This window comes from Sebastes fasciatus, chromosome 1 (genome assembly GCF_043250625.1).
Source record: "Sebastes fasciatus isolate fSebFas1 chromosome 1, fSebFas1.pri, whole genome shotgun sequence".
Taxonomy (NCBI): Eukaryota; Metazoa; Chordata; class Actinopteri; order Perciformes; family Sebastidae; genus Sebastes; species Sebastes fasciatus.
Genome location: NC_133795.1, coordinates 45,822,354 through 45,839,062, shown reverse-complemented (window position 1 = coordinate 45,839,062; position 16,709 = coordinate 45,822,354). Strand labels below are relative to the sequence as shown.

At 43.3% G+C, this 16,709-nt stretch overlaps 1 protein-coding gene across 9 annotated transcripts in view; it reads right to left on the bottom strand.

The window, feature by feature from the left end:
- The window catches only part of chd6 (chromodomain helicase DNA binding protein 6), a 113,776-nt gene that overhangs the window by 36,270 nt on the left and 60,797 nt on the right, over positions 1-16,709 (bottom strand). For all 9 annotated transcript variants that reach the window (XM_074649839.1, XM_074649786.1, XM_074649813.1 and 6 more), the window contains exons 13-26: positions 16,395-16,638; positions 15,395-15,571; positions 15,146-15,289; positions 14,825-14,923; positions 13,217-13,373; positions 11,988-12,198; positions 11,106-11,301; positions 9,829-9,993; positions 9,482-9,661; positions 9,166-9,276; positions 8,830-9,032; positions 6,984-7,064; positions 5,095-5,213; positions 1,867-2,026 (exon numbers count right to left, since the gene is read on the bottom strand). In XM_074649839.1, the coding sequence (XP_074505940.1) occupies positions 1,867-2,026; positions 5,095-5,213; positions 6,984-7,064; positions 8,830-9,032; positions 9,166-9,276; positions 9,482-9,661; positions 9,829-9,993; positions 11,106-11,301; positions 11,988-12,198; positions 13,217-13,373; positions 14,825-14,923; positions 15,146-15,289; positions 15,395-15,571; positions 16,395-16,638 (2,247 nt within the window). The remainder of the gene's footprint in view (positions 1-1,866; positions 2,027-5,094; positions 5,214-6,983; positions 7,065-8,829; positions 9,033-9,165; positions 9,277-9,481; positions 9,662-9,828; positions 9,994-11,105; positions 11,302-11,987; positions 12,199-13,216; positions 13,374-14,824; positions 14,924-15,145; positions 15,290-15,394; positions 15,572-16,394; positions 16,639-16,709) is intronic.

Below are 16,709 nucleotides of genomic sequence, written 5' to 3'. Positions count from 1 at the left end.
CATACGAAATTAGAAAACTTAAGGGATCCATTGGTTTTTCCAAAAAAATCAACCTTATGTCCGAATAAATGTCTGATAAATGTCCAAAAAAGTCAGAAAAAAGTGAAAAAGGTCCAAAAAAAAGTCTGAAAAATTCTGAAAAAAGTCAGAATTTTGTTTTTAAAAACAAAGTAAAAAAAAAAAAAATAGTCTGAAAATTGTCTGGGAAAAAAAGTCAAAAAGAATGTCAGAAAATGTCCAAAAAAGAAAATCTGAAAAATATCCGAAAAAAGTTTAAAAAAAGTCCGGAAAATGTCCGAAAGTAAGGCAGAAGAAAAGTCTGATCCTGGTATCATATGAAACTAAAAAACCTGATGAATCCATAAGTACCAACTATGTCATACTAGCTTGTCATGAAGTAGGTTAAATAACGCTCCAAAGTTACAATACATGTTGGCGAGGAAAAACTGTCATGTCCATTTTCAAAGGGGTCCCTTGACCTCTGACCTCCAGATCAGTGAATGGGTTCTCTGGGTACCCACGAGTCTCCTCTTTACAGACATGCCCACTTTATGATAATCACATGCAGTTTGGGGCAAGTCATAGTCAAGTCAGCACACTGACACTGACACTGACAGCTGTTGTTGCCTGTTGGGCTGCAGTTTGCCATGTTATGATTTGAGCATATTGTTTTATGCTAAATGCAGTACCTGTGAGGGTTTCTGGACAATATCTGTCATTGTTTTGTGTTGTTAATTGATTTACAATAATAAATATATACATACATTTGCATAAAGCAGCATATTTGTCCACTCCCATGTTGATAAGAGTATTAAATACTTGACAAATCTCCCTTTAAGGTATTTAGAACAGATAAAAAATGCGCGATTAATCACGATTAAATATTTCAATGGATTTACAGCCCTATTATAATTATATTTATTTACTATATACTGTTTTACATACAGTATATCTACATACATTGATGTTTCTGCTGGAAAATATAAATACTTTTCGCCCATCGTTTGTTGTCGTTCCAGCTGTTCATCTGGTGATTCACAGCCTCAGGTTGTCATTTAAAGCTGCAGTAGGCAGTATATTTTTGGCATCATTAGGCAAAGATCCCATAATAACCTTTCAGCATATTGTAATTCTAGTGATATGAGAGATAACTAGACTTCTGCATCTCCTCATGGCTCTGTTTTCAGGCTTTAGAACATCTAGCCCGTGATGGGAGACTTTGACCAATCACAGGTCATTTCATTGAGAGAAAGCGTTCCTATTGGCTGTGCTCCGGTCATGTGACCAGTACTTGGCATTCCTTCACCAGATTTCACAACGGCGGCGGCGTCACCTACTTTCTCATTTTACAGCTAAACAGTACACTACAAGATGATTCTGAAAACATCTGAGGAGAGAAATAGGCATTAACGTAACAGAATATTGATTCATATTTGATCAGCGCTGCCTAGTTTGACCGTTTGGTCGGAGTTCAGAGTGATTGACAGCCGGCTCATATAGACGGCAGCTGGAGAGCAGACCTCAGATCAGCTCTTACTGCTTGTTTGATTTTTTCAGGTTACCTGTTTCATGTACTACTGTCACAATATAGCGACCGTTTTATAAAAATAACTTTTTTTAATCAGATTTGCCCAAATCTCGCCTACTTCAGCTTTAAGTCTTCATTATTTAAAAAATCTTTGTGTTCGTCTTGTTTTCTGTGAGATCATCATTATCCATCAAAATAAAATAAATGTGTGATTAATTTGCGATTAATTGTGATGAACTCTTTTAATGGACTGACAGCTGTAGTGTGAAGGTGTGACTGTAGACAGCAGACTGCTGTTTAACCCTGTGTATTGAGTCGAGAGTTGTGTGTGAACTGACTTGTTGCAGTGCTGTTTGAGGTGTTTCTTGTAGCTGTCGTCCTGCAGCACCACCTCAGGGTTACAGTGGACCAGCCAGTCAGCGTTCTTCTGATCAGGAACATTCAGCTGGTTCTTCAGCTTCTTCCCCTTCCGACCCCGAGGAACCGGAGCTGATAAACCTGGAACCGTAGACAGGGGGGGGGGGGGACAATAACTACCCCACTGTGGTGAAGCTACCTGGTTGATAACAAACCATGGACTTGTTATAGACTGAACTACACGCAGATACTTTAATGACAATAAGCAGAGAGGAGCTTCTCAGGGAAAATCAACGTTTCATCCAACAAAAACAATGAAAGTTAATGGATTCAGTTACTGAACTGGTCAGTGTATCTTTTGGTCATTCGATTTCCCTTTCACAAAAGGATATTAAAACACAAAAAATTTGAGGTTATTTGATTTTTATTTTAAGATACAAAAATTTTAATTGAAATACCAGGCATTTTTCTTTATCAGGGTCAAAAAGGGATGAACTAAACTTAAAAATGGGGTTGATTTGAATTTTTTATTTCTAAAAACAAAGTAAAATCACATATTCTGCAACAGGAAGTGGCTTAAAAGCGCGTATGAAGACGGTGCTGTGTATGAGGACGGTGCTGCTGTGTAACTGAAGGTGATGGACATGGATCAGTACGTAGTTTTTAGAAACAATAAAAGAGTGTATCTCAAGGAAAGTGTGAAAGATATTGACAGATTTGAACTTCCCGGATAAATAACTCATAACTTAAACGTTGTTAAAACACCAACGAGGGCTCTTTCTAACCGTAGTGAGGTAGACAACAAGCTTCAACCTCATTTACATCAAAACGAGCCGTCCTCCGAGCTGGGCACATAACATTGGTCTCTATGTGCAGCAGGCTGTGAGACGATTGGTCGGGGACCGTCTACAAAGTGCAACGCCAAAAAGATATGCTATACAAATATTCAATAACTTCAGTTTTATGCCGTGTAGTACCACCAAAACTAATCAGGAAGAGATCATTGATGTGTGAAGTGATTCTGGTGGTACTACACTGTATAAGACTGAAGTTATTGAATATTTTCTCTTTTCGGCGTTGCACTTTGTAGACGGTCCCTGACCACTCACAGCCGGCTGGACATAGAGACCAATGTTATGTGTGCTGCTCGGAGGACGTAGCTTGTTGTCTACATCACTACGGTTAGAAAGAGCCCTCGTTGGTGTTTTAACTATGTTTCTGTTATGAGTTATTGATCCGGGGAGTTTCTCTCACACACAGCACCGCCCTCATCGCAGCACCGTTCTCATACGCACTCCTACGTAACTTCCTGTCGCAAAATATGAAAAAACGGGCGTTTTTTCGTTTCTGTCTTCTAGTGATTTTATTTTTATTTTTTAGAAAAAAAATCAAAATCAAAATCAACCCGTTTTTTAAGTTTAGTTCATCACTTTTTGCCCCTGATAAAGTAAAATGCCTTGTATTTCAATTTTAATTTTTGTATTTTAAAATAAAAATCAAATAACCTAATTTTTTGTATTTTAATATCCTTTTGTGAAAGGGAAAATCGAATGACCAAAAGATACACCGACCCTGAACTCCACCACGTTTGCACATCAGTGTCTCCAGAGAGAGCTGCAGGGGGACGTATGATAAATGTCCTCAAGTGATGTCACTTGAGGACATTTATAAACTGGAAAAAGGAAGTTCAGAAACTTGTGTTTGGTTGATTATTTCTCTGCTGTTACAATGCTAATGGTCATTGTATTTTACATGGTTGGAAAGCCTGTTTATTTACCCTCACAATGATATCCAACTTGTAAGGATCATGCATTTGTGGGATGAGCAGCACAGCTGATTATGTGGGTAGCGCCCAAGAAATATTTGCCAAAATGCTTCGTCAATGGTTAACAGTGTATTCTCCTGTTGGTATTGACTCTTGTTTTGAGTTGTTTGGTGGATTGGATGATTGAACTCTCTATCAGTAACAAGGAACAAACAAGACATATTTTACACTTCATTCATTTAATACACCGTCAGGAGCCTCAGTAGCGGTGAAAGATCCATACGCAGCCACAACAGCCTGGCACCTCCTCCTCATGCTGGTCACCAACCTGGTCACATGTTACTGTGGGATGGCGTTCCATTCCTCAACCAGGATTCGTTGCAGGTCAGCCAGCGTGGTTGTGTTGGTCACTCTAACACGTACAGCACGCCCAAGCTGTTCCCACAAGTGTTGAATTGGGTTGAGGTGTGGGCTGTTATCGGTTCAACAATCAAAATAGCATTCTCCACGTTGTCTCCATACTTTGACCCTGCCATCCAACTTTCGCAGACAGAACCTGGACTCATCACTGAACATGACATTCCCCCACATGTTAAGGTTCCATTGTCTGTGTTGTCGACACCAGCGCAAACGGGCCTGACGGTGAAGGGCAGTCATTGCAGGCTTCCTGGTAGCCCTATTAGAATACACTGTTTACCATTGGCAGAACATTTTGGCAAATTTTTCTTGGGCGCTACCCACATAATCAGCTGTGCTGCTCATCCCACAAATGCATGATCCTTACAAGTTGGACATCATTGTGAAGGTAAATAAACAGGCTTTCCAACCATGTAGAATACAATGACCATTAGTAACAACAGAGAAATAATCCACCAAACACAAGTTTCAGAACTTTGTTTTTCCAGTATAGTTCTCTAGTGTTGATATGTACATTATATTTACTGCTCCTGTTCATTACCTGATAACCTGCTGCTGGAACACAAGCATTTCCTAATTTATGATCAATAAAGTACATCTATCCATCTACCTATCTACCTATCTATCCATCCATCTACAGTATCTATCCATCTATCCATCCATCTACAGTATCTATCCATCTATCCAGCCATCCATCGATCCATCTACAGTATCTATCTATCCATCTACAGTATCTATCTATCCATCCATCCATCCATCCATCTACAGTATCTATCTATCCATCTACAGTATCTATCCATCCATCCATCTACAGTATCTATCCATCCATCCATCCATCTACAGTATCTATCTATCTATCCATCCATCCATCTACAGTATCTATCTATCTATCCATCCATCCATCCATCCATCTATCCATCCACTACTGTATCTATCTATCCATCCATCCATCCATCCATCAATCTATCTATCCATCCACTACAGTATCTATCTAGAGTATCTATCTCGACAAGTGACACTAACTAACCAGAGTGGTTGAGCAGGGCCTGGTCCTGGCCCTCCTTGGTGGGTGTGATCAGGTCCCAGATGAAGCTCTTGATCTTGTCGTCACCTTTGTAGTGTCTCAGGCAGTAAACCAGCAGAGCTCTGCAAAGCAAAAACAGACAGCTTCTTTAATAGTTGCATTGTTTTTCACACCAATCATCAGCAGCAGAACACAACTGGGATTGGCCACGCTGCAAATATTTATTCTTGGGCCCTCGCCCCAAACACAAGCACACGCACAACTGCTCTGGCACCATGGAGAGGCTCAACATGCTACTCCCATCCTGTGAAGCAGCCTCTGATCAGCACCACGGACGGCAGCCAGATTTATCAACACTAACCTAACAGCCTGATCTGAGGTCTCATTTAGAAAATGCTGCGAGGGATCCACACGAAATGTTGGCGTACGTTCAAATGAGGAAATGTACGTAAAAGATATTGTGATTTACAAAACGTACGCCTGTCAGCGCGTCATTTCCTTCCATAAATCACATATCAACTTGGAATTCATCATTCCTCATATCCCACCCTCTACACGCCATCATTCAGCCATTAATAATCGACACAAAGCACCTCTCGTTAACAACCAGCTGGAGGGTGTGAGTGACACACGGCAGGCTGGGGAGTCCTGCATACGAGGCAGTGCACGCGCGAGTCAGAGGGTGCAAGCAAAACCCCGTGGCGCAGTGAAAGGGAGGTCCGGCGCGCGCCGCGATCCCGGCCCAGCGGGGTCGGGCGCACCACCGGCCCGTCTCGCCCGCACCGTCGGGGAGGTGGAGTGTGAGGACCCAAAAGATGGTGACGAGAGGTTAACATCACGCTGCCATAAAGTGGTATCGGTGCCGTTGTATCGGAGCCGTTTTGCAAGTACAAGTACATGAGCACAGTATCTGACCTGATACCCGATACTGGTATCGGTGCATCCCTAACCTCATGGATGTTTATGTATAGTAATGAGCCTGCTGATCAGTGGATCTTTACGGTGAATCACGGCGACTACCGAGTGGAAGACCAAGAAATGTTTTTTACGGACACACAGATGGAGGAGCTTGTGGGTGATGAGGTCTCTGGACACTCGTGCCCTCCTCATTCTACCATTCAGTGGTCAGGGAACGTCTACAAAGTACAACGCCGAAAAGAGATGCTATAAAAATATTCACTAAGAGCCCTCATGACCGTAGGTGAGAGTAGGAACGAAGATTGTCCGATAGATTTCGTCACAATTGTGCGGTAAAGCGAATGCAACACTACCCCCGCTGCTCCTATTTTCCAGCCAATCTCATGCTCCGTTGTCCCCTCACTCGCGAACAAGAACCAGAGGTACTTGAACTCCTTCACTCGGGGTAAGGACTCATTTCTTGATCGATTCACAACTTCCCAACTGGATATTTTCTGAAAAAGGAAGTTTGATAGGTGAACACTATTTATTTATTTATCTTAAGTCTAAGAAATGAGGAGTTATCTATACGACAAATCCTCATTTCACTACAAACATGTAAATCAGAGGCAGCAAGCTGGAGGGAGATCACCAGGGAGCTGAAAGTTTCCTCCTGCTCTCGGCTATATCGTCATTTCCAGTAAATATCACAATATTTAACGTGTGTTTTCTGTTTAAAAAGAACAACCGAAGGAAGAGAAGTGGTTCCGTGTCCAGTCTGATCTCCAGCTCACAGCTGATAGGTACAGGGTTAGGGTTAGGGTTAAGGCCTACGCGTTTTGTCTACCTGACGTAACAGAAGAGCATATAACAGATTCAGTGTGGACACGGTGTAGGAAGGTGGTTGTGGGCCCCTGACAGCTTCTGGGCCGCCCCGGTGGACCGGCGATATTTACGCCACTGACTCTCCTGGAACAAGCAGAAAGACTTCTTACCTACAGACCACCTCCATGTCTCTCTCTGCCAGGTGCCATTTAAAGCGACCGTGGTTCATGATGTCCTTCCACCGCCCCCACCTGGATAGACACGGTGAAGACGTCAGGGAAGTCACGATGTAGATCAGGAACACGGGGGACACAAAGACAGACAGGAAACAAACATAAACAAGAATGTATTTTCTTCACTTCAAACCACAGTGATGTTTGCTCTGTTGTTGTTGTATTTTGGCTCATTTATGTTCTCTGTTGAGTTGTAAACATAAAGATATAGAAGCTCACAAGAAGCTTGTTATTGGTAAACTAACGGTCTTCCCTCCAGGCTTCAGGCTGCGAGTGTGTGTGTGTGTGTGTGTGTGTGTGTGTGTGTGTGTGTGTGTGTGTGTGTGTGTTCATATCGTTTAGAGAGAAATGAAAAAGAGTCACTTGTTATATGTTGAAGGACAAGGAACCGTCAGCTGTCAGGTGTCTCTACACACCTGCAGTCATACCTGCCAGCCTTCCACATTTTCCTGGGAGATTCCAGTTTTTCATCGCGCTCTCACGGTTTCCTCCCGCGGTCACAATTGTCATGTTTTTCTCCTGATTTATGACACATTTTTTCATCATCTCAACCTGTTTCTGGGACTGAACAGTGTGTATAATCCCTACTGTTTCCACCCGGATGACAATAAGAGCTACACCGACTGCCATTTCCCGGCCGAAGAGAGCAGCCTATGCTCGCGACACAGCGCAGTTTGAGCTCATGTTTAAGCTGCGCTTGCCACAGCGAAAAGATGTTGTGGCGCGGCGCTAGCTGCTAGAAATAACGTGTTTCAGCGGTCAGAGGTGGTGTTGTCATGTTGTGTCTTAAAGGTCCCATATTATGCTCACTTTCAGGTTCATACTTGTATTTTGTGTTTCTACTAGAAAATGTTTACATGCTGTAATGTTCAAAAAATCCTTTATTTTCCTCATACTGTCGGTCTGAATATACCTGTATTTACCCTCTGTCTGAAACGCTCCGTTTTAGTGCATTTTGACGGAATTGCAACAGAATTGCGTTGCTAGGCAACAGCTTGGGTCCATGTGTACTTCCTGTCAGCTGATGACATTCACATACACTGAAACCAGGAATAAACTGGGACACATTTAGAATGTTGACGTTTAAATCTGTGTAAATGGTCTAAATATTGTATATTTGTGACATCACAAATGGACAGAAATCCTGACAGCTTGTTTCAAATGCAGTTTCTGAATACGGGCTGTGTGTATTTCCCTGTGGATTAAGCGTTTCGATACTTTCACAGTATTTATATAAATAAATAATAAAATAATAAAAAAACATGAAAATCTCACTTTTTATAATTTGGGACCTTTAAAGGAGCTTCAGTTAGAGAGAGAAGGAGAGAGAAATGGAGAGAACTAAGAGAAATAAATACTCAAACAGGAGCAGAAATAAATAAAAACTGATGAATATTAGTTTATACCAGAGATTCACACACCAAGTTCACACCAGAGGAGAGAATTATTCATTCTTCTTTCCTGGGAGTTAAAGGTTAAATTAGAAGTTTAACATAAAAATATTGTTGCAGTGAACTTATTATTTAGTTATTTTCACTCTTTGAAAGTCACCAGAACGCAGGAAACAAAATGTCTCTAATCCTCTGTTTCTGGAGGAGGACCACCAGAGCTCCAGACCTCCAGACCCCCCACTACGGGTTAGAAATCCTCCCTTCTTTAAGGCCTCAAGGTTGATGAGTACACCTGCAGTACAACACCTTCAGTTTGGGCGTCTTTCTGCAAACCAACCTCGAGCAGCTTGGTGCTCTGATATGAATGATGTGTGAAACTTGTCGGGTCGTACCCGAAGATGAGCAGGTTCTTTTCAACCCGGAAGCACTCGGCGCGGAGGTACCGCCGGCTGCGCTCGCCCAGGCGGCGAGTCCGACACGGCCGCTCCTCCGAGTCGCTGTCCAGCTCGGAGAACTCCATCAGCTCGTCGTCCTCGAAGGAGTTGTAGTGACGGGTCTGTTTCCTCACCCGAGGCGTGTCGATCACCAGCGACTCCTGGAGGAGAGAGAGAGACCAGAATAAAGGAGGGAGACTCCGTGGTAACCAGATGAAGCAGGTGAGCAGAGATCTGTCAACGCTGTTATCCTCTGGGGAGAGGGGGGGTATGAAAACACCCTTAAATCTGTACCTTCTCAGATTTGGAGTCGATCTCCACCTCAGCGATCTTGGCCCATTTCTGCCAGAAGTTGGGGTCGTCCAGAGAAATGTCCGTCCTGTTACCAGACGAGACGAAACTGGCCTGAGGACAAAACAAAGTCAGATCTTGCTTGATGTTAACTGGGAACGTTGGGACTGAAGCTCAACTGTTTACCACAAATATTTAATATCTTTGAGTATGAATTTGATTCATTCCAAGTATTTCCTCTGAAACAGCATTCAGCCTCCATCAGACGGAGGCGTTGTAGTTGTTTGTGAACATTTACTTCCTGTTTCAGGACTTGTACCTTAGCAAACGTGGACCCTTTCCCTTCAGTCTGGATGGTGATGGTCTGAGTTCGTCTCTGAAGTATCTGATCGATGTCTTCCTCGCAGAACTTGGAGCCCTCGTCCTCTTCGTCCATCAGCGCTCCGTACGCTCCTTTCTTCAACAAATCCTCCACCTCCAGCTTAGAGAGCTGCTGCACCTGCAGCAACACGCAGGTGGTTATTCCTGATCCACGTCCAGCTGGTACCGTGTGTCAGCTGACCACAAACAGAGCAACATCCAAACAGTACCGTTGTGTGTGTGTGTATATATATATATATATATATATATATATATATATATATATATATAGTACAAGGGTCTCACCCCGTTGAGGCTTCCTTTGCGATTGATGTCTTGGAGGACGGCCTTGTCCAACCCCAGCTTCAGACTTGCCTTGTCAAACATCTCCCTCTCGTACGAGTTCCTGGTGATCAGTCGGTAGACTTTCACCGCTTTGCTCTGACCGATCCGGTGGCAGCGTGCCTGGGCCTGACATGGAGCGAGTCAGGAACAAGATTTGTAATATATAACAATAGTTTAATGTATGATTATGATGCATAATAAGAGCAGAATGTATTATTTAAGGCTGTCAAAGTCTACGCAAATTCATTTTAACACCACTAATTTCTTTGATGCATTGACGCAATTTTTAGGTTGTAGCGGATCAGTTTTAAAGCTAGAGTGAAGATACTGGCTTCATATCAAACTAGAGAACCGGATTAATCCAGCGGTACCAACCATGTCATACTAGCTTGTTATGAAGGAGGTTAAATAACGCTCCAAACTTACGCTAAATATTGGCGAAGAGAAACTGGCATGGATATTTTCAAAGGGGTCCCTTGACCTCAGACCTCCAGATATGTGAATGGGTTCTATGGGTACCCACGAGTCTCCCCTTTACAGACATGCCCACTTTATGATAATCACATGCAGTTTGGGGGCAAGTCATAGTCAAGTCAGCACACTGACAGCTGTTGTTGCCTGTTGGGCTGCAGTTTGCCATGTTATGATTGGAGCATATTGTTTTATGCTAAATGCAGTACCTGTGAGGGTTTCTGGACAATATCTGTCATTGTTTTGTGTTGTTCATTGATTTACAATGATAAATATATATATACATTGACATAAAGCAGCATATTTGTCCACTCACATGTTGATAAGAGGATTCAAAACTTGACAAATCTCCCTTTAAGGTACATTTTGAACAGATAAAAAAATGTGTGATTCATTTGCGATTAATCACGATTAACTATTGACGATCATGTGATTAATTGTGATTACATATTTTAATTGAAAACTTTAGTGACGACATATTAAATGGCTAATAGAGCATTAACTTGGCACAGAGAGTTACTTATATAGATGATCTCGGTTCAACACAGATGAAGTTGTGTAACAGCTGATATCTCTTCAGCAGAGCTACCGCATCATTATCCTATATACAGTATAATAATATATATATATATAACTATATATAGTATCATGTTCCTATATACAGTATAATAATATATATAACTATATATAGTATCATTATCCTTTATATCTGATATATAAAACTATATATAATCCGTTCTGGTCCCGTCTCCCGGCTCTCGGCCCACCTGCAGGTCGTTCTGGGGGTTCCAGTCGGAGTCGAAGATGATGCAGGTATCTGCAGCTGTCAGGTTGATCCCCAGCCCTCCGGCTCTGGTGCACAGCAGGAAAACAAAGCGGTCCGAGTCCGGCTTGCAGAACCTGTCGATGGCCGCCTGCCGCAGATTCCCTCGCACGCGGCCGTCTATTCGTTCGTACGTGTAGCTGGAGAAGACATGCAGGAATAAATTGATTATTAATCTCAAGGGTAATAAATGCTCCTCTTATTTCTCTCCTTTCTACCGAATGCGTCATCACATTCTCCGTTTATTTCATTCTTCGCCGCCGCCGTCGCTTTGCATTTTTTTTTCCAGAAATCAAACCCATTTAGTTCATTTAAATGTATCAGCTCCGTGTTATCAACAGATAGTCAGACAACAGACACTACGAACTGAAAGTGTCTGCTCTGTACGGAGTTTCAGCTCAGAGCAGCAGGAGTCAGATTTCACACACAGAGAGAAAGAGAGAGTTGACAGACAGAGGATGGCAGAGGATTTGGTGTCGAAGTGAAAAGCAAACGCTCCTATTGGGTAATATTTCAGATTTAAACCCAACGCTTTAAGGGAACCGTAACGTTAATGAGGTAATCGCCGTGAGAACGATGGAGTTGTCACAGCCGGTGTGCACGGCGGAGCGGCGCCGCAGTGAAGTCTGGACCGGAGAGGTCTGACACACCACCACCCGTCGGTAAAGATCAGAGTCAGCACTCTGCACATGTTGAGCGTCATCTTTTCCTGTAACATGTCCGGTGTAATCGGTGACACCGGTGTTGTCACAAGTTTATAAACCGGTGGGAACATTTCTTCACCGTCACATCTCTAATGTCCTCCCCCCACCCCCACCTCCCTCACCGTCTCTGTATGAGGTAGTCCTCCATGATGTCCAGACAGCGGACCATCTGGGAGAAGACCAGGACTTTGTGTCCCCCGGCCAGCAGTTTGGGCAGCAGCTTGTCGATCAGCACCAGTTTACCAGCTGCCTGGATCATGGCCTGCAGCTGGAAGTCCAGCGCGTCCGGACTGTGGTACTTCCTGAAGCTTTCCAGAATCTTCTCCTCCGCTCCTGAAAGAAAGGCAGAGAGAGGTAAGAGACGGAGAAGACGAATGGGCTTGTGTCTTTGTGTGGTGAAAGCCTCTCAGCGTTGAGATTGTCCTCCTGTCCTCACTGACGTTCTGACGTTGTTGAATCAGAAATGGAGGATAAATAAATCTTGTATGTGTCTGTGGTCAGCCAGAGCTACAATAGTCCATCATCTCTATACAGAGACCGGACCAAACTCTGTGTAGAAACCACAGACTGTCTACGGTAGAAACAACAACGTCCCTAGATTACGTCATGTTGAGTGTTGATGGAGCAGCTGCATAGCCTGCCACTGATCCATCCAAACTCCATTCAGAAAGCAAGCATTTTAAAAGTTGTTAGCTTGTCGTCATGGTAACAGACCTGACAAAGCATGAATTCAGACTTTTTACTAATCAGCATCATTATGTAGTTATTTCAGCATCACTGATCTGTTTATTGATATTAAATCACAGCACAGTCTGTTTATTGAGGGTTCATACCGCAGTAGAGACGTGTGGCTGCTAGATACAGTCAGTGTAATGACACTGTATGTGAATACAGCTCGCCGCCGGGTGACATCATGAACCCAGACATGACGGCGTTTGGTTTTCTGATATATCTGGGACTTCACCAACATTTACAGAGCAGCAACAGTAGTTATTTCTTCCATGGTTGATGGAGGAAATGTTGTTGGTATCTATGGAGACAAGCTCTCCGGAGCGTCTAGAGCAGGTGAACACAGATGATACCGGCGGTCCAACTCGAGCGAATAAAGCGAGGTCAAAATTCGCCTCTCTCTCGATGTGAACACGGCATTAGAGATGAAGAAGACTACAGTTCCTCAGTAAAAGAATATATCTGTATATTGCTCTCTTCTTGAACACTGTTCTCTTCTCTCTTACTGTCTCTGTTTTGACGGCCTGTTGGTTGAACATGTTGTCGTATACATTGTTAATTAATTCCTCATTATAACTGACGTGGCATGAAAGTGTGTGTGTGTGTGTGAGTGCGTCCTTACCTGTGATCAGGTAGGGGTGGTTGCAGCACTTGCGGAGCTCCATCATGGTGTTGATGAGGTTGGGCATGTTGTGCTGGTTTGCTCCTTTAGACAGGAAGGAGAAGTTCTTCTCCAAGATGGCTCGGTAATATTTCTTCTGGATGTTGGTCAGCTCCACCTGCAGGAGGAGACAGGCTGGTAGTACGGACCGCTGCTTCTTTCTGAATTTGCACATCGGTTTGCTACCTCATTAGGGCCCGAGCACTAAAGTGCCAGGGACCCGACGGTGTCCCCGGCACCAAGTGCAAGGAAATCTATGTTTTCCTAAAGATTATTTCTCTGCTGCGAGATCACATTTTTGAGGCGCTTAGGATGCACGAAAATTGGAAATATTCATCAGAACTGGCGAAAATTGCTAAGTTCTGTAGTGATCGGGCTCGGGCGTCGCCATCGGGCTCAATAGCGCCCCCTAATGCGTGGAAGGCGATAGTTTAGACAAAGTTGATCCTATATTCATGAAATTTGGTAGGCACATCCCGCTCATCATTTCAGACATGTTCCTCATTAGGTTTCATTAGCTCCGCCCACCCGGAAGTCGGCCATTCTGCATTTTGTATGTTTTTCATGTATTTTATGCAAACCTTTACATACTCCTCCTAGAGAGTTTATCGGATTCAAGTCAAATTTGGGTGGTATAGCCCTTAAAGTAATGTCACGCTAAAAAGTGAAGGAATTTTTGATCGCTCGAACGGTGATGTCATAGGTCATGTGAGAAGACGCCATTTTATCACTTTACAGGTTTGGAACTTTTCAAAGGATCCATCTCAAAGTCGGGCAGCAGAATCTCAACACCTTCATGATGCAAAATTGCGAAGCTTTTGTGTTTTTTAGCGAAACGGCGTTGATGTGGCGGCGTGGCGAATTTCGATGTTTCGACATGACACAGGAGGCTGTTGTAACTCGACTTTACATAGTCCGATCTGCCCCAAATTTCACAAGCTGGATAAGAGTCCCGGCCTGAAGACATATATGTGTCATTATGAGTGATAGTCATAGCGCCACCTTCAGGAAACAGGAAGTTGTTGTAAATTGACTATACATTGTCCAATCAGCCCCAAACTTGACATGTTTTATAACGAAAGAGTCTGTAGCGCCACGTGCTCCACGCAGAAAATACCCTCCAACTGTTGCGTGCAGTGTCCGACTTTCATGGAAATGCACGGCAGTGGATGACCCCGAAGTGCGCAAAGGGGCGAGGGCCTGTTCAACGCTGCTTTCAGCTTTAATTTAATTTTTATTTTAAAACAAAAATTGTAACTTGCACACCTTGCTAATGTCTGTACGCTCACTCACACAGTGGTAAACATTTGGGCTGCACTCGCTGCTCCAAACACCATGAAAAACACTCTGCTGCTCAGTAGGAGCTAATTAATTTTTAGAAATTCTGAATTTTATATTTTAGAAAACAGAATAGGGACAACAGTCTGGAAACAAAAATTGTTTTTCCATTCTCTCTTTTCTTTTTTCTATACCTATCCAGACCTGGAACTGACTAAAATCAAATTCCAGACTTTTCCATACTGCGTAGGAACCCTGTGATATATATGATTGTTTAAATGACAGCCCTACCTCTATGATGGTCTCTTCTTTAGGCGCCAGGTTCTTCTCCACGTCGTCCTTCAGTCTCCTCAACATCATAGGCTTCAAAATGGCCTGAAGCTTCTTCACCTGTCGGAGAACACAGGAGGAGGCGGGATATATGGGATAGAAATGTTACATACAGACGGTGTTCTTCTTTCTTCCTCTTTGTTTTTCTAAATTAAATAAGTTTTAGTTTTGAGAAAAGAAAACAAGAGGAAGTGAAACCCAGCGGAGTCACAGAGCTACTCAAACGGCACGTTAGGATGCATTTAATACAAACAACACCACTTCCTGTATCTCTCAACACACCTGCTCATCTGTTTTGAGGTCTCCGAACTCTTCCAGGAAGGTGCTTTCTGAAGGAAACTGCAGCGGCTCCAGGAAGTTCAACAGGCTGAACAACTCCTCCACTGAGTTCTGCAGAGGGGTTCCTGTCAGCAGAACCTTGTGTTCCTGTTAGAACCATGGAACAGGGTCAACCCGCTGCCTCAAACACTAATTTATGTTCACTCACACACACACACACACACACACACACACACACACACACACACACACCAGGTTCATGAGTTTGAGTCCCTCCAGCAGTTTGCAGTTTCTGTTCTTCAGGCGGTGAGCTTCATCGATCACCACGCAGCGCCAGTGGAGCTTCTTCAGATCCGGACAGTCGGCCATGATCATCTCGAAGGTGGTGATCACCCCGTGAAACTTCAGCACGCCTGGGATGGTGTTACCCTGACAACGGTCATATCAGAGGGGTCAGGGAGGGATATCATGCAGAGAGGACCTTCACTCTGGTGTCTCCCTTCACTTTTAACCCTCGGAGACCCACAGAGACCCGTTCTAGACTTGTTTAGGGGGGAGCAGGGGGTCTTTAGGGGGAGATAGCAGGTCAACAGTAGATGGCACATAGAAGTGGTGTACATCATCTGAAAGCTGGCAACCTGAAGATTAATTTGAGATGCAGCTCAGCACTGTGTGACAAGTTCTTCTAGTCATTAATCATTCATTAATGTTATTATTAAAACATAGAATAAAGCAATATGCAACACAGCCACATAACATTTGAGCTTAGTGCTGAGCTCACTCTCATTCTCTGTCTGTTGAGCGACCTGAACAACTCCACTAATTACTCATTACAGCACAAACACCATGATAACAATTAAATCAGCTTAGGGATGAAACAAACTATTATTTTTTATAATCCATTCTTCAGTCTGTCAATTATTTTTTACAATTAGGCAATTCATTGCTTTGTCTATAAAATGTTAGAGAAAAGTCAAATATTGGGAGCAGACGGTGATCACATTCATATTGCATGTTGTGTCCAAAGATAATCAATTTACAGTGATATAAAACAGAGAGAATGAACTGATCCTCACATTTAAACATGTTAAATAAATGATTTGATAACAGAGTAAGCGGATGTGCTAAATGTCAGCCCCTGTCTATCTCTTATATCTCTTCTAACTCTTCTATCCTGAATAAAAACCTTCTACCCGTCTTTATTAAACGCTCACGCAGCCGATGATGAGCGGCGAAGGACGTGAACCGGTACCTGCGTGTCTCTGTAGAACATCTCGTACTGCATGATCATCTGCCGGCTGATCTGCGAGCCGTGATACACGATGACGTTCATGGGCGTCCACATGCGAAACTCCCTCTCCCAGTTGGTGATGGTGGACAGCGGGGCGATGATGAGGAAGGGGCCGCGGATTCCCATGCTGAAGATCTCGAACAGGAAGGTGATGGACTGGATGGTCTTTCCTAACCCCATTTCATCGGCCAGGATGCAGTTCTTCCTGGAAAGAGACATCCATCGATGCTAATTAGTACGATAATCAAGCTAATTAATGCATGTTGGTGATCTATA